The sequence below is a fragment of the Elgaria multicarinata genome, chromosome 3, assembly GCF_023053635.1.
Source record: "Elgaria multicarinata webbii isolate HBS135686 ecotype San Diego chromosome 3, rElgMul1.1.pri, whole genome shotgun sequence".
NCBI lineage: Eukaryota > Metazoa > Chordata > Lepidosauria > Squamata > Anguidae > Elgaria > Elgaria multicarinata.
The window spans coordinates 159,865,119-159,883,177 of NC_086173.1; the positions used below are offsets into that span (position 1 = coordinate 159,865,119).

The window sequence follows — 18,059 nt, forward strand, 5'->3', positions numbered from 1 at the left end:
GCTCACCCGCTACTTGCAACCTTTTCTATTGCAGCCCCTGCGAAGAACTGGCCAGGATGCAGCTGGTCTCCAGGTGCCCCAAGAAGGCGGGCAGCAGTTCCAGCACAGGGCAAGACAGATGCCGGAAAGGGCATCACTGTTGACAAGTGGCATAGTTAATTTTCCGGTCTCCTTCTAGGCACTTGGACTCTATTGACTTAACCATTAATAGAGAAGGCCTTTGTTTCTGGTTGAGGTCTTTTTCTTCTTCATCTGATTAGAATTCCCCCCTAGCTATTCTGGCTAGTCCTCAGTCATACTTAAAGTGCTTTAAACATACATACACACACACACACAATCATCCACCAAGGCTGAAGTCATAAAATTGACTGGAGAGCCAGTGTTGTTTAGTAGTTAAGGTATTGGTCTGGGAGTCAGGAGATCCGGATTCTAGTCCCCACTCGGCCATGGAAACCCACTGGGTGACTTTGGGCCAGTCACGGCCTCTCAGCCCAACCTACCTCACAGGGTTGTTGTTGTGAGGATAAAATGGAGAGGAGGAGGATTATGTACACTGCCTTGGGTTCCTTGGAGGAAAAAGGCGGGATATAAATACAATAAATAATAATGATATTGAAATAAATGCATTTTTAAATAAACAAAGTGTGTCATAAGGTGGGAAGTCTGAACCCAAGAACCCAATCGCTCCTTTAGAGTTCTGACTGAAACCCGGAATGGGTTCATCGGAGCCACCAGCCTTTTCTGCCTTCGTGAAGAGACATGGTACTGAAATGCACTGCAATAAGAGAAGTCTTATTTATTGATTAATTAATTCCATTTTTATGTCACCCAGAAGCCGAAGCTTTCTAGGTGGTTCACAACAATTGAAACCATAAAATACAACATGATAAAACTTCCGTTCTTTCTTTTTCAAGTTCAAAACTTTGTGGTTTTTGGGTTTTTTGCTTTGTATGATTCAAAACAGAATCATACAAAGCAAAAAACCAGCAATGTAAAGATAGGGTGACCATATTAAAAGGACGACAGGGCTGCTGTGCTGTTTCTTTAACAGTTGTATTGAAAAGGGAGTTTCAGCAGGTGTCATTGTTATGCATGCAGCACCAGGTGAAATTCCCTTTTCATCATAACAGTTAAAGCTGCAGGACCTATACTAGAGTGTCCAGATACAAAAGTGGGAGGCACTCCTGCAGCTTTAACTGTTGTGATGTGGGGGAATTTCACCAGATGCTGTATGCCTACAAATGACACCTGCTGAAATTCCCTTTTCTATACAACTGTTAAAGATACAGAAGCCTTGTCCTCCTTTCCATATGGTCACCCTAGGAAAAGTCTTACAACTCCTCCCAGCATTCCCCAGCCAGTCAAGCTGGGAGTTGTAGGACTTTTTTCTGTCTAAACATGCATTGGATTATGCAGTTAATGGTCTTATGGCTGGTAGGGTGACCATATGGAAAGGAGGACAGGGCTTCTGTATATTTAACAGGTATATTCAAAAAGGAATTTCAGCAGGTGTCATTTGTATGCATGCAGCACCAGATGGAATATCCTCTTCATCACAACAATTAAAGCTGCAGGAGCCCTGCCCTCTTTTGCATCTGGTCACACTACAAAAGAGGGCAAGGCTCCTGCAGCTTTAACTCTTGTGATCAAGAGGAGATTTCACCAGGTGCTGCATGCCTACAAATGACAGCTGCTGAAATTCCCTTTTGTAGACAACTGTTGAAGATACAGGAGCCTGGTTCTCCTTTTCATATGGCCACCCTAATGGCTAGGGAATGCTGGGAGTTGTAGGACTTTTTTCTGCCTGGGGAATGCTGGGAGTTGTAGGACTTTTTTCTGCCTAGACATGCATAGGGTTGCACCCTAAGCCCAAAGCCTAGAATTACCCAACTGCGCCCGGGTCACCACCATAGAAACGGTCGTGGGCATCCTTGGCCTCTTTGCTGTTCATGTGGATCAAGGGGTTAAGCTCATAGAGTCTTCAATTCCTAGAGAAGCTGAAGTGCTTTGGGAAGGGAGGGATAGGAATAATGTAGCTCACTTCCTGCCCCGCCTATCGTGGGAAAGTAGGGTTTAAATTTCCCAGGCGCTGCATCAGGAGCTGGAGAGAGCTTTCTGTGCGTCCAGGTGAGTGAGAAAGTGCGTTTGCAGCAGGAAGAGGTGGAGAATCCTTGGTAAGAAGGTTTCTCATGTTGCTTTTTTCTCTGGTCAGGATTGTGTGCCTTTAATAACTGTGTGACACAGGCAGAAGTTGAACTGGTGAAGCTTCCCCTCCACCAGAGGATTTCTGTGTTGGGGAAAGCTGTACCTGCTGAGTTTCTGCATGTCGTGCAGGGTCTGATGGCGCCTCTTTCCTCCTTGTGTCCTTTCCATGTGTCAACGCTTGGACCAAGGACCTTACTAGTTGTGTGACACAGGCAGAAGGTGAACTGGTGAAGCTTTCCCCTCCACCAGAAGATTTCTGTGTTGGAGAAAGCTGTACCTGCTGAATTTCTGCATGTTATATAGGGGTCTCATGGTGCTGCCCCCGCCCCGTGTCCTTTCCCTGTTGTATCGCTCGGACTAAGGACTATCTTCTTTTGTTCTGTCACTCTGTAAAGAGCCGTGGATGCTGATGGTTCTGTATAAAAATATTTATTTATTTATTTATTTATTACATTTATATACTGCCCCACAGCCGAAGCTCTCTGGGCGGTTTACAACAGTTAAAATTGGTAAACATTAAAAATGTATACAAAATTTGAAAACCATCAAAAACATAAAAACAACAGAATAAAAACAACAGTATCCATTTAAAAAAAACACAATTCTGGGGTCCATTAAAAACAAACTTAATGTTGTTAAATGCTGTTAAAATGCCTGGGAGAAGAGAAAAGTCTTGACTTGGTGCCGAAAAGATAACAACGTTGGCGCCAGGCGAGCCTCATCGGGGAGATCATTCCACAGTCAGGGGGCCACCACCGAAAAGGCCCTCTCCCTTGTTGCCATCCTCCGAATAACACTAGCCTGGAACAGCACTGGTAAGGGAACGAGAAAAAGACTCAGCTCCATGAAAAGGTCATAGCTTGGGGACAGAGCATTTGTTTTGCTCTGCCACAAGATGTCATGATGGCCACCAATTTGGGTGCCTTTAAAAGGGGGTTGGATAAATCCTGGAGGAGAAGGCTGACAATGGCTACTAGCCTTGATGGCTATGTGCTACCTCCAGTAACAGAGGCAGTATGTCTATATACATCGTTTGCTGGGGAACATGGGCTGGAGGGTGCTGTTGGACTCATGTCCTGCTTGTGGGCTTCCTCTTGGGGCATCGAATTGACCACTGTGTGAAATGAATTTTGGACAAGATGGACCCTTGTTCTGATCCACAAGATGGACCTTTCTGATATCTTAAAGAACGGTTGTCTCTCAGGAGTTAGCACCTGTTCAGCAGTCTGAACAGACAGGCACAGGTCACTATGAGATTTACTGTAGTCCCTTTTTAAATGATAATGATCATTTCTAAATCTGCATAGAATCGTAGATTTGGAAGGGCCCAAAAAACCTTCTAGCCCAACCCCCTGCTCAGTGCAGGAATCCACCTCAAAGCAGCCGTGACAGATGGTTGTCCAGCTGCCTCTTGAAGGCCTCTAGGGTGGGAGAGCCCACTTCCTCTGTAGGTCATTGGCTCCATTGTAGTACTGCTCTAACAGTCAGGAAGTTTTTCCTGATGTCCATACGCAATCTGGCTTCCTGTAACTGGAGCCCTTTATTCCGTGTCCTGCGATGATCAAGAAGTACGACCATGGAATCAGTTACCTAGGGAGGTTGTGGGCTCTCCCACACTAGAGGCCTTCAAGAGGCAGCTGGACAACCATCTGTCAGGGATGCTTTAGGGTGGATTCCTGCATTGAGCAGGGGGTTGGACTCGATGGCCTTGTAGGCCCCTTCCAACTCTGCTATTCTATGATTCTGATTCTAAGAGGTCCTGGCCCTCCTCTGTGACAACCTTTCAAGTACTTAAAGAGTGCTATCATGTCTCCCCTCAATCTTCTCTTCTCCAGGCTAAACATGCCCAGTTCTTTCAGTCTCTCTTCATAGGGCTTTGTTTCCAGATCCCTGATCATCTTGTTGCCCTCCTCTGAATACACTCCAGCTTGTCTGCACCCTTCCTGAATTGTGGAGCCCAGAACTGGACACAATACTCAAGATGAGGCCTAACCAGTGTTGAATAGAGGGGAACCAGGACCTCATGCGATTTGGAAGCTATACTTCTATTAATGTGGCCTAAAATAGCACTTCCTTTTTTTGAAGTCACATCATCTTTCCATCTATATTGGCATATGCATCTTTTATGCAAATTGATGTCCTTTTTTGTCGGTTCTTGTGGTGATGCATTTCCTCTTGTTGGTGATTCATATTTGGCTATCTTGATCACATTTGAGGTCTACATTGACAAGGGCCTCTTGTAGTTCATGGCCTTTAGGACATGTTGTTTATAATTTTTTTTTCTCTGTGTGTGTAGTTACTGCTAAATATCGATAACCATGTCTCTGATCTCTGCTAAATATCGATAACCAAGCCTCTGATGAAGTGCATTTGAGTCCTTGCAACTTTCTGCATGATAAGGCTGCAATCCTTTATCTGGGAATAAGGCCCATTGAAATCAATGGGGCTTACTTCTGAGTAGATATGTCTAGGAGTGCACTGTTGATTTGTTAGTCCTTAAGGGATCTTGTTTAATGTTTAAATTGGTGCTCTTGCCTCCTTAGAAATCCTCCCCCCTTTTAACCTGCAAAGCTTTCAGCTAATCCCAAATGTATGTGGGCTTGTCCCTCAACCAGGGTGGCCACATGTCCAGCTTTGGTAGGGGACAGTCCTCCCTTTGAAGGTGGCCTAGATTTGAAGGTCTGTCTGGTCTAAGGGTGAACAACCGTCTTGACCACTGTGTGAACAGAGTGCTGGATTAGACGGACCCTTGGTCTGATCCGGTAGGGCTCCTCTGATGTTCTCTGTGTGTGCAGAATATGGTTCCTCTCCAAGGCAGTGTGTCCTGGAAATACCTTTGGGTAGAACAGCAGTTGACAAAAGTCTGTTCGGCATCAGGATTGCTAGTTGGAGACTCTGTCAGGCCTGTGGAGCCTCCCTAAAGTTTGAAGACATTATTGATTTTTATTGTTTGGCTGTCTGCCAGCCATTCTTTCTCTTTCTCCTCAGGGAGAAGACGGCCCTGTCTGCCAGTCAACAGGAATATTAAACTTCCCCTCCTGCCCACCCCTGCATATGCGGTCAAAAAAAGCCCATTGGACTTGTGGGGATAACTGATAACGCCAACAGAACCGGGATCATCTTTTCCTGAAAAAGAAAATGGCTGACAAGCCAAGCGATGCGTTGCTTCTGGGTCTCCAGAGGGAAGCTGGGGTTCAACAGGGGGTGAAAATTGAACATCCGGACCTTACAGCCTTTGAACCAGGGGCAGGAAAAGGCTCTCACGTCACACAGGCCGGGGGTATCGGGGAATTCTGGGAAAGAAAAGTGTCAGACCCGGTTAAACGGGAGCCCCAGAAGGGACTCCCGCAGCCCTGGGAAGCCCAGCTGCAGGACTTCCTGAAAGCGATGGAGTCTTCTCACTCCGGAGGGAGAAACCCACCTCAGGTAACGTTGGCGTTAAGGGATGAGGCTGAAACCCCGCTGGCCCGTTCTGAGGGAGCAGTGGACACCAGGCCGCATCTGAGAAGAGAGACGCAGCTTCTGCCAGGGCCCAGCAGAGAAGCCCAACAGATTGCAAACAACCTGTTGGCTAAAGACAAGAAGGAGTGTGGGAAAGTGAAGGAAGAGGTCCTGGAGGAGGACAAAGAAGGTGCCAGCACTGACGTGCCACGCCAACGTTTCCGGCACTTCCTCTACCAGGAGGCCGAGAGCCCCCGAGAGGTTTGCAACCGCCTCTGGGACCTTTGCCACCAGTGGCTGAAGCCGGAGAGGCACACCAAGGAGCAGATCCTGGAGCTGCTCATCCTGGAGCAGTTCCTGGCCGTCCTGCCCCCGGAGATGCAGAACTGGGTCAGGAAAGGCACGCCGGAGACCTGCTCGGAGGCGGTGGCCCTGGCTGAAGGCTTCTTGCTGAGGCAGCAACCTGAGGAGAAACGGGGCGAGCGGGTGAGTCTGCTTCCTCTGGTCTATCTTGAGGGTTTCGGAGTTTGACCGGATCTACCCTTGCAGCGGAATGGAGATGGCAGAGTCCTGAGATAGTAAGGGTGGGCTGTACCACGTCAAGTGTGTGATACCATTTTTGAATACTTCCACATAGTATAAAAAGACAAAAATCCCTGCAAGTGAAAGAACGAGGGAATGAGGGAGAAGGGTTGCAGCCCAGTCTGCTCCTTATGGTGCTACCTTTCTGCTTAAGGAGCATGTTGTTGCCGTACGCCTGGCAGCATTTTTTAAAAAAGCAGATTGCTCTGGCCTGAAACCTGAAGTGGTTCCATATATTTTATTCCTGCGTCTTTACTTAAATAAAATGAATAAATCTGGCAGTGGGGCAAAAATGCTAGGTGTCAGGGAGCCGCCATTTTAATTTCCCACAATGCTCCCTACAAGGGGTGGCTCTGAAGCATCATGGGAAATTTTAACGGGGGCCCGCAACTAGGGTGCTCATTGGGACACCCAGCTCTGCCCACATAAAACCAGTTTTAAAAGAATTGCACTGGCTGCCTGTTAGCTACCGAGCCATGTTCAAGCTTCGGCTATTGGGAGGTATAAAAATGTAATAAATAAATAAAATCATAGAATAGCAGAGTTGGAAGGGGCCTACAAGGCCATCGAGTCCAACCCCTGCTCAGTGCAGGAATCCACCCTAAAGCATCCCTGACTGATGGTTGTCCAGCTGCCTCTTGAAGGCTTCTAGTGTGGGAGAGCCCACAACCTCCCTAGGTAACTGGTTCCATGATGTCATACTGCTCTAACAGTCAGGAAGTTTTTCCTGATGTCTAGCTGGAATCTGGCTTCCTTTAACTTGAGCCCGTTATTCCTTGTCCTGCACTCTGGGAGGATCGAGAAGAGATCCTGGCCCTCCTCTGTGCGACAGCCTTAAAGTACTTAAAGTACTTAAAGAGTGTTCTCATGTCTCCCCTCAATCTTCTCTTCTCCAGGCTAAACATGCCCGGTTCTTTCAGTCTCTCTTCATAGGGCTTTGTTTCCAGACCCCTGATCATCCTGGTTGCCCTCCTCTGAACACAAAATCAATCAATAAATAAAAATGTACAAGGTTCTGCTTACAAAGCCCTAAACAACTTGGGACCAGGATACCCAGCAGACCAGCCCCCGCCTTCCCTTATATACACCCAGGCGACATTTACAATCTTCAGAGCAGGCCCTGCTTGTCATCCCAACATGAAAAGAATGTCGGCATGAAGAACCTCGACGGCGGGGCCTTCTCTGTAACGGCCCCCACCCTCTGGGAAACCCTCCCTCGTGCAGTTCAGGAGGCGGAAAATGTAATAACTTTTAAACGCGTCCTAAAAACACATCTTTTAAAGCAAGCCTTCCCTGGACTGTAATTCATTCTGGTTTTATGTGATTTTAAAGTTTTAATCGGGGCTTTATGGTTTTAGTTGTAAACTGCCCAGAGAGCTTAGGCTGTTGGGCAGTATAAATATGAAACAAACAAACAAACTCCCTGCTCCCAGCTGAGCTCACCAGGAAACAGTGGTCAGGGCCTACCCAAGGGCTCAACCGAACTATGCTCAATTTAAAAGGCCGGCATAACCGGCCAATGCATTCTTACATGCGCCCAGTGTCTAGTACGAATACAACCCCCAGCTGGCAGGGTGAAAATTCAGCTTGGGGTGTTGCAGGTCTCTTCCTACTGCTTCGAAGGAGAACTTCTGTTCACTCAAGGTTAGGCTGACTGTATGGAAAGGAGGACCGGGCTCCTTTGTCTTTAACAGTTGCATAGAAAAGGGAATTTCAGCAGGTGTCGTTTGTAGACATGCAGCACCTGGTGAAATTCCCTCTTCATCACAACTGTTAAAGCTGCAGGAGCTATACTAGAGTGACCAGATTCAAAAGAGGGCAGGGCTCCTGCGGCTTTAACTGTTGGGATGATGAGGGAATTTCCCCAAGTGCTGCCTGCATACAAATGACATCTGCTGAAATTTCCTTTTCTAATATGCAACTGTTAGATACAGGAGCCCAGTCCTCCTTTCCATAGGGTCACCCTATTCAAGGTACACCACTCTCGTCATCCCTCGTGCCTGGAGCTGCCTCCACCTCCCCTTCAAACTCACCCTTGTCTTGAAGGCTTGGTCCCTGGTTTAAAACCGAGCTGGGTTTCCTCTCTGGCGACCCACGCAAAGTATATTGGGCCTTTGCCATGCAGGTCCCAAGGGATCCGTGGCCGGTGGCGGCTCTCAACCGGCAGGCTGCAGGTGTCGCTCTAGACTTTTAAATCTATGGCTCTGTCTCGCAGAGGCAGGCAACCTGGTGCCCTCCGTCTGTTTTGGATTGCAGTTCCCACGATTTTGGACCATTGGCCACACCGCCTGAGGTTCATAGGAATTGTAGTCCAAAGGAACTGGAGGGTACCGTGTGACCTGCCTGGTCTACCACCTTCAGCCATCTCCTGCTCTCTCAAAACACCCTGCCCATTGTACCTGGCTGCCCGTTGTACCTGGAATCATCTTTCAGAACACCTGTCTGATGTCGCCTCTCTTCCTTCCCTCCTCCAAATCCACCTTTTCCATGAAGCTTTTGGGCACGGCCTCTCTAATCTCTGCTGCTCCTTAAACACCTTTCCCACCAGTTGCTTTAACGTCGTGTTTTTAATAATATCGTGTCTTAATGTATTTTAATACTGTGAGCCGCTGAGGGATTTTAATATATTCAGCGGTATATAAATACACAATTCAATCAAGATATTTAAATAATGCCTTTCTGCAAGCTTCCCGAACTGAGCGCTTTCCAAATGTTTTGGACTAGAGCTGCCATCAAGCCCAGCCAACACAACCAGTGGTCGTGGTTAATGGGAGTTGTAGTCCAAAACATCTGGAAGGCACCTGGTTAGGAAGGCTCCTCTACTGTACTGAAACTCCTAAGCAGGTATAATGGAAATAATACTTAACCCCTGTGGCTTAGCTTGTCGTCTGAACAGGGTCCTTGTTGTTTCTCTTGTATTAATGTTTTTTAAAGATTGTAAGATCCTTGGGACAGGGACATGTGCTTTTTCATACTGCAGAGTGCCAAGCACACATTAGTCAAGCTTTCTCAATCTTCTTTTTTTCCTCCTCCTCCTCCTCTTCCCCTTCTTCCTTCTCTTCTTCTTCTTCTTCTCTCCTCCTCTTCCTCTTCTTCTTTTTCTTCTTCCTCCTCCTCCTTCTCTTCTTCTTCTTCTTCTTCTTCTTCTTCTTCTTCTTCTTCTTCTTCTTCTTCTTCTTCTTCTTCTTCTTCTTCTCTCCTCCTCCTCCTCCTCCTCCTCCTCCTCCTCCTCCTCCTCCTCCTCCTCCTCTTCTTCTTCTTCTTCTTCTTCTTCTTCTTCTTCTTCTTCTTCTTCTCTTTCTCCTCCTCCTCCCCTCCTCTTCTTCTTCTCCTTCCTCCTCCTCCTCCTCCTCCTCTTCTCCTCCTCCTCCTCTTCCTCTTCTTCTTCTTCTTCTTCCTCCTCTTCCTCTTCTTCTTTTTCTTCTCCCTCCTCCTCCTCCTCCTCCTCCTCCTCCTCCTCTTCTTCTTCTCCTCCTCCTCCTCCTCCTCCTCCTCCTCTTCTTTTTCTTCTCCCTCCTCCTCCTCCTCCTCCTCCTCTCCTTCTTCTTCTTCCTCCTCCTCCTCCTCTTCTTCTCCTCCTCCTCCTCCTCCTCTTCCTTTTCTTCTTCTTCTTCTTCTCCTCCTCCTCCTCCTCCTCCTCCTCCTCTTTCTTCTCCTCCTCCTCCTCTTCCTCCTCCTCCTCCTCCTCTTCCTCCTCCTCTTCTTCTTCTTCTTCTTCTTCTTCTTCTTCTTCTTCTTCTTCTTCTTCTTCTTCTCTTTCTCCTCCTCCTCCTCCCCTCCTCTTCTTCTTCTCCTTCCTCCTCTTCCTCCTTCTCTCCTCCTCCTCCTCCTCCTCCTCTTCTTCTTCTCCTCCTCCTCCACTTCCTCCTTCTCTCCTCTTCTTCTTCTTCCTTCTCCTCCTCTTCCTCTTCTCCTTCTCCCTCCTCCTCCTCTTCCTTCTCCTCCTCTTCCTCTTCTCCTTCTCCATCTTTCCAATTTAGGTACCAGGGGTATTCAAGGAAGGAGCTGTTAATTTCCCTGAAGCGCCAGGGGCTTCCTCAGGGGCTTGGTTGATCAAAGAGGAGACGGATGGAGACATGCTGGGTAAGACGAATGACTGCTTCGTTGTGGAGTCTTAAGCCTCCTGTTTCAGTGTCTGGATTGATCACAAGCTGATCCTGAGCCAGCAGTGCTTAAAAAAAAATGGATGCAATTTTAGGAGCTGCATTAACATAGTAAGCATAGTGTCCGGATCATGAGAAGTAACAGTTTCACCCAATTCAGCACTGGTCAGCCCTCATCTGGAGGAGAAACATAAAATGAGTGGGTTTTCTAATGTTTGTTATTATTTATTTATTGCATTTATATCTCACCTTGTTTTCTTCAAGCAACCCAAGGTGGCATACATGATCCTCCTCCGCTCTGTTTTACTCTCACAACAACCCTGTGAGTCTGTGACTGGCCCAAAGTCACCCAACGAGCTTCCATGGCTGAGTGGGAACTAGAACCCAGACCTCCTGACTCCCAGTCCAACACTCTAACCGCTACACAACACTACCTCTATTGTGGATCCTTGTTACATAGGGTGACCATATGGAAAGGAGGACAGGGCTCCTGTATCTTTAACGGTTGCATAGAAAAGGGAATTTCAGCAGGTGTCCTTTGTATGCAGGCAGCACCTGGTGAAATCCCCTCTTCATCACAACAGTTAAAGCTGCAGGAACCCTGCCCTCTTTTGTATCTGGTCACGCTAGACAGGGCTCCTGCAGCTTTAACAGGACACCTTTAAAGGACACCTGCTAAAATTCCCTTTTCTATGCAACTGTTAAAGATACAGGAGCCCCGTCCTCCTTTTCATAGGGTCACCCTACTATTATATGAAACTAGGAAGAGCTCAGCCAGATCGGCCCAAAGGTCTATCCAATAGGGGGCAGACAGATTTATTAATTTATTTTACTATTATTATAATATTTAGAAGATGCCTGCAAATCGAGATGATTATGATGATTTATTGCATTTGTATACTGCCCCATAGCCAAAGCTCTCTGGGTGGTTTATATAAGATGCTTCTGGGTGGCTCACATGCAGCCCGTGATGTAGGCAACTGCCTGTTCCTTGCAGTTTGCCCTCCACCCCCAGCAACTGGCATCCACAGGCTGACTAGACATCAGGAAAATCTTCCTGACTGTTAGAGCAGTACGACAATGGAATCAGTTGCCTGGTGAGGTTGTGGGCTCTCCCACACTAGAGGCCTTCAAGAGGCAGCTGGACAACCATCTGTCAGGGATGCTGTAGGGTGGATTCCTGCATTGAGCAGGGGGTTGGACTCCATGCCCTTGTAGGCCCTTCCAACTCTGCTATTCTATGATTCTATGACTGTCTCTGAACACAGAGGTTTCATAGGCTGTGGACTTCAACTCCCATCAGCCTCAGCCAGCAGGTCCAATGGGTAGGGATGATAGGGGTTGTGATCCAAAAGTTCTGGAGGGCACCAAATAGGAGTAGGCGGCATTACAAGGTACAGGGAATCTCAGTTGTCCACCGAGGTTAGCGAGCCCACAAAGACTGGAGGAGCTATTGATAAGCCTGGATTCACATGTCAGAATTCTTTCCTTATTTCAGCAGCAGATGGGAAGCAGCAGAACAAAGCGGAAAACTTCCGGAAACTGGAACCACATTGGGTATTGTCAGACAGAGCTGGGCAGAGCGTTTCCATCTGGCCGAAGCGAGGAGAAGCCTCTGCAAGCCAGGAGGAAGCTTACTCTGAGAAGGAAGGGGACAAATTTATTAATTCCCAGGGCAGGTACGTGGAGCTTGCCGGAAGTGTTGTGCAGCTGGCTCTCCCCCTGGGCGAGAGTCAAAAGCCGGGAAACGAGAGAGAGAAGTCGTGCGTCCATTGTGGGAAAGACTTCCAGCTGAAGTGCAACCTTCAAGCTCACGAGAGAACCCACACGGGCGAGAAGCCGTATAAGTGCTCCGTCTGCGGGAAGGGTTTCAGCACCCGAGCCTACTTGATCACCCACGAGAGGATCCACACGGGCGAGAAGCCCTACCAGTGCTCGGACTGCGGGAAGAGCTTCTGCGACAACTCTAATTTGATCGTGCATAAGAGGACCCACACGGGGGAGAGGCCCTACAAGTGCACCGACTGTGGCAAGAGCTTCCGGGAGCGGCCGGTCCTCATCCGACATCAGAGAATCCACACAGGGGAGAAGCCGTACAAATGCAGGGACTGCGGGAAAAGCTTCAGCCAGAGCTCGGGCCTGCTGGTGCACGAGCGGACCCACACACGGGAGAAGCCGTACACCTGCACGGACTGCGGGAAAAGCTTTGGCGGCAATTCGAACCTGAGGGTCCACATGAGAATCCACACGGGGGAGAAACCTTACAGATGCTCAGACTGCGGGAAAATTTTCAGCGACAGGTCGCTTCTCATTAGGCATCAGAGCACCCACCAGGAGGGGAACTGTTAAAACAACAACAAATGAATATATTGTCTTAGTAAAAACTGTGAACGAAACCTGACATTTTGATAACACACCTGATCGGTGAAATCCTATGCATGTCTACTCAGAAGTAGGCCTCATTGAATTCAGTGGGGGCTTACTCCCAGGTAAATATGCCTAAGATTGCAGCCTCAGACAAGAAACCCAGCCTGATTACTACGAATGTCCGAAAAACTTACTTTAAAAAAAGAAAAAGAAAGAAAAAGTCTCTTTCCTGCAAAATGGGGAATGTGAACTCCATGCCCAAATGGCTAATGTCCTGCCGCAACACTTAGTAAGCTGGTACGCATATCGCTCAAAACTAGGGTGACCATATGGAAAGGAGGACAGGGCTCCTGTATCTTTAACAGTTGTATAGAAAAGGGAATTTCAGCAGGTGTCATTTGTATATATGGAGAACCTGGTGAAATTCCCTCTTCATCACAATGGTTAAAGCTGCAGGAGCTTTGCCTTCTTGACCAGATGCAAAAGAGGGCAGGGCTCCTGCAGCTTTAACTGTTGTGATGAAGAGGGAATTTCACCAGGTTCCCCATATATATAAATGACACCTGCTGAAATTCCCTTTTTTAATACAAGTGTTGAAGATACAGGAGCCCTGTCCTCCTTTCCATAGGGTCGCCCTAGTTTTGAGTGGTATGTGTACCAGCTCACTAAGAGTTGTGGCAGGACATTTCATATAGTCGCCTTACTCAAAACACCCTAGGTGTGCCGGAAATAAAGCAATTTAGAAGGTCTGCTGTTCAAAATTCAGGATGTGAAGATGACTATACCAGAGGTCAAGCAGTTGCCGGCTGCGACAAAGTACTGAGCTGCCACGATTCCATTGCTGCCTCACTCACTTGGGACAGCAAGGAGGTGGAGGTAGAGAGATTGCTCCTAAGTAGTGTAGTACCAGCCAAGAATGCAAGCTAAAGTTACTAGTAGGTTGTAAACTTGTAGGATGTAAACCTGTAGCAGATACACATTCCTTTCCGCTATTGGCGTGGTGAGGATGTGTCCTGTAGTAATAAATACTGAATTGTGTATAGGTAGAGAGTTTTAAGCTAGGAATTTATTCTCCCCCCGCCCCCACCGGTGTTGCACCATCTCTTCCAGCTGTAGCTCCAAGTTCTTGGATTAACTTTGCCTGCAAGTGAAATTGTTATAGGAATAATTTAATTTGTATCATTTATACAAATTTTGTTCCAGGTGGCTGAAGGTTCTATTGTTGGATGTATTGGATGTATTCTAGTTTCTATTCTTTCCATAATAAAAAAAAATCCAGCTCAAGGTGGCCTACAATATGTAGCAGGGCCTGTTCTTTTGCAGCAAATGGATTGTGAGTGTGATTAAACTGCGGTTATACAGCCATGATGGTTAGGAACGGTTCACACGACACGCTAAGCACATGGTTCACATGACATGCTACGCCATATTGACCCTGTTCAGATGACACTCTAAGACACGGTGGTTAAGTGTTTTGAGCTCAACATTATGGCTTAGTGTGTTGTGTGAGCCATAACTTAGTGAGCCCGTTCAGAAGTCACCTTAAACCATGGCTTTAACCATGCTGGTTAAGCCAGAAAGCCAGGCCGTGTTCAGAAGTCACCTTAAACCATGGCTTTAACCATGCTGGTTAAGCCAGAAAGCCAGGCCCTGTTCAGAAGTCACCTTAAACCATGGCTTTAACCATGCTGGTTAAGTCAGAAAGCCAAGCTGTGTTCAGAAGTCACCTTAAACCATGGCTTTAACCTTGGTGAATATGGCTTTTTGCTTTATTCACCATGGTTAAAGTTGTGGTTTAAGTTGTCTTCTGAATGGGGCCAGTGTGTCATGTGAACCATTCCTAGCTATGGTGGCTACATAACCATGGTTTGAACACACTCACTAACCATTTCCTACAAAAGGGTTAGCGGCCTAACCAAGGCTTAGTGTGTTGTCTGAACAGGCCCAATGTTTAACTCAAAATGCTTAACCTCCATGGCTTAGTATGTCGTCTGAACAGGATCACATATAACTCACAACAAAATTAAAAACAAAAGTAACGATCAAGCAAACATCATCACAAAACATCACAATAAAATGTATGCAGAAGGCTCTAGTTAAACCACAGCATCTCTAGTTTTGAAGGAAAAATTAGCGGAAGATAGAAAAACCATTTTCGGCCATGGTTCTTCTTTCCGCTGCGAGAAGGCCAAGATCTGAATTCCAGAGGAGCCCATGCAAGCAGGCAGGAGAGGACTGTACCTTTAGGGGAGGGACTGTACCTCAATGGTAGAGCCCACTGCTTTGCCTGCAGAAGCTGCCAGCTCCTTGAACTTTTAAAAATCATATTTTGTGGAAGGCTTGAAGAGGAGCGAATTTATTTTATAAAGAAAAGTGTGGAATAAATGTTAGACAAAATACGAAATGGTGTTGTACCACATAGCCGGCCGCAGATGTCTGTTCGATGGATTATTTTATGTATTTATTTTATTTATTTAAAATTATTTTTAGGCCACTTTTAAGGATAGGCCTGTGATCCTTCCAAAAACCCACCTAATCTAGCAGCTGCCTCCATTTTTATATGCAGTGACTAAACATACAGGTACAAAGGGTGGTGGGTTCTTATACCAGCCTGAAATGAAATTAAAGTGTTTAATTTTGCAGCACTGGAAATCCACAAACGTCTCTAAAATCCAAAATGGCCCAGAGGGATTAGCGCAGCTGATATTAAAACAATGCAAAACGGCCTGGTTTGTGAGGTACTGGTTCCTCTCTATTCGGCCCTGGTTAGTCCTCATCTAGAGTATTGCGTCCAATTCTGGGCTCCACAATTCAAGAAGGACGCAGACAAGCTGGAGGGGGTTCAGAGGAGGGCAACCAGGATGATCAGGGGTCTGGAAACAAAGCCCCATGAAGAGAGACTGAAAGAACTGGGCATGTTTAGCCTGGGGAAGAGAAGATTGAGGGGAGACATGAGAGCACTCTTCAAATACTTAAAAGGTTGTCACACAGAGGAGGGCCAGGATCTCTTCTTGATCCTCCCAGAGTGCAGGACACGGAATAACGGGCTCAAGTTAAAGGAAGCCAAATTCCGGCTGGACATCAGGAAAAACTTCCTGACTGTTAGAGCAGTACGACAATGGAACCAGTTACCTAGGGAGGTTGTGGGCTCTCCCACACTAGAGGCCTTCAAGAGGCCACTGGACAAGCATCTGTCAGGGATGCTTTAGGGTGGATTCCTGCATTGAGCAGGGGGTTGGACTGGATGGCCTTGTAGGCCCCTTCCAACTCTGCTATTCTATGATTCTATGAGGTAATGGCTTCTGACTCTCACTGCCTCCTGGAGAGCTTAATGAGTAAATGAAAGAGCGAGGTTTTATTTATTAGTTTGATTTTTTTTTCCTGCTCTTCTTCCAAGGAGGGTCAGAGCATTGTATATGATTCTTCTGTCACCCCTCACTTTCATTCTCGCAACAACCCTATGAGGTAGGTAACCCTGAGACACTCCGGCTGTTCACACCACACACACTAACCCCACACTCAGTGGTTGAGTTATTGGGTTATCGTCGAACCTGGGGTTAGTGAGTAGGGTGACCCTATGAAAAGGAGGACAAGGCTCCTGTATTTTTAACAGTTGCATAGAAAAGAGAATTTCAGCAGGAGTCATTTGTATATATGGGGAACCTGGTGAAATTCCCTCTTCATCACAACAGTTAAAGCTGCAGGTGCCCTGCCCTTTTTTTAAACACTGCTATCTTTCCGGCACCAGGTTAAGACTTTCCTCTTTGCCCAGGCATATGGTGGCACTTCTTAATCACCCACATGTTTAGTTCTTTTACGGTTTTTAATGCTTTATGTGTGTATGTTCTGTGTTTTAGAATTTTAAAGCTTGTATACTCGTTTTTATCTTAATTTTAAAATTTCTGTAAACCCCCCAGAGAGCCCTGGCTATGGGAGCGGTATATAAGTGTAATAAATAAATAAACAAATAAATCTGGTCACTCTAGTATACCTCCTGCAGCTTTAACTGTTGTGATGAAGAGGGAATTTCACCAGGTTCTCCCTATATACAAACGACACCTGCTGAAATTCCCTTTTCTCTGCAACTGTTAAAGATACAGGAGCCCAGTCCTCCTTTTCATAGGGTCACCCTTTTAGTGAGTTGTCTGAACCCAAGACATTTTCCTCAGGATGGCTTGTTTTAACCATGTAGTGTGACTTCTTAACCACCCTGAACAACCCAACATGTACTAAGAAGAAAGGCAGAATATTATTATTAATAGTAACAGCAACAACAAATCATGGGCTTTCAGGTGCCTTGTTTGAGAAAAATAAGCCATACTCGGGAAAAGTGGTTGAAACCTGTTTATGCCTAAGGTGCTTGAACCCAGGGGCTGAGGCAAAACCAAACCAAAAGTTCATGTCCTTTAAAACAAAGATTTAATGAGGGCCAGCTTCCAGGGTAGGCCTGGTTGGGCACTTACTAAGGGCCAACAGCTCAGCAGGGGCCCATTAAGGAGAGCACCCTGGAGGAGAGTGGCTCCTCTTCACCATGGTAGGGTGACCATATGACCGGATTTGTCCGGGTTTTTGATGACAAATCTGGGAGGGGAAATCCGGATTTCCCCCCAAAGAGCAGCTCTAATGGGAATTAACAAAAATGCTTATAACTCCGTCGTTTTTTAAGATAAAGACATGAAGCCTGGCACGATGGTAGCACTTAGGAAGGGCTTTAGTCATACCAAATTTGAAACATCCGTTCATCCATTGATTTTTTAGGAATTTTTTAAAAATTGAGGTTTTAAAATTATTATTTTTAAAATCGTCATTTTTAAAGATAAAGAGATGAAAGTTGGCACCATGATAGCTTTTAGGCAGATCTGTCCATCCACTGAGTTTCAGGATTTTTGTTTAAAGTTTGAGGTTTTAAATAATTTTAACATGGCGACCATGTTGTCCTCCTTTTTGGTTTCCAAATATGGTCACCCTACACCATGGCGACCTGCTTGTTCCCCCCACCTTTCACTGTGGCACCAACTTCAAAGGTGGCAAGAAGGAGAGCCGTAAAGGCCACGGCCTACTTGTTCTCTGCCTGCCAAGGAAGCAAGTGGGAGCTATGATGAGAAAGTCGGGCAATAGCCACTAGTTAGGGTGACCGTATGGAAAGGAGGACAGGGCTCCTGTATCTTTAAAAGTTCTATTGAAAGGTGAATTTCAGCAGGTGTCAGTTGTATGCATGCAGCACCTGGTGGAATTCCCTCTTCAACCCAACAGTGAAAGCTGCAGGAGCTGTGCATAGCATTACCAGATATAGAAGAGGGCAGGGCTCCTACAGCTTTCACTGTGGTGATGAAGAGGGAAATTTATCAGGTGCTACATGCG

The 18,059-nt window shown here is 46.6% G+C and overlaps 1 protein-coding gene across 1 annotated transcript in view; it reads left to right on the forward strand.

Moving 5' to 3' along the window:
* Positions 1–13,082, forward strand: part of LOC134395665 (uncharacterized) — a 37,599-nt gene extending 24,517 nt beyond the window's left edge. The window contains exons 6-8 of the mRNA XM_063121827.1: positions 5,305–6,132; positions 10,209–10,311; positions 11,830–13,082. Of these exons, the coding sequence (XP_062977897.1) occupies positions 5,305–6,132; positions 10,209–10,311; positions 11,830–12,680 (1,782 nt within the window). The 3' untranslated portion in view covers positions 12,681–13,082. The remainder of the gene's footprint in view (positions 1–5,304; positions 6,133–10,208; positions 10,312–11,829) is intronic.
* Positions 13,083–18,059: the final 4,977 nt, after the last annotated feature.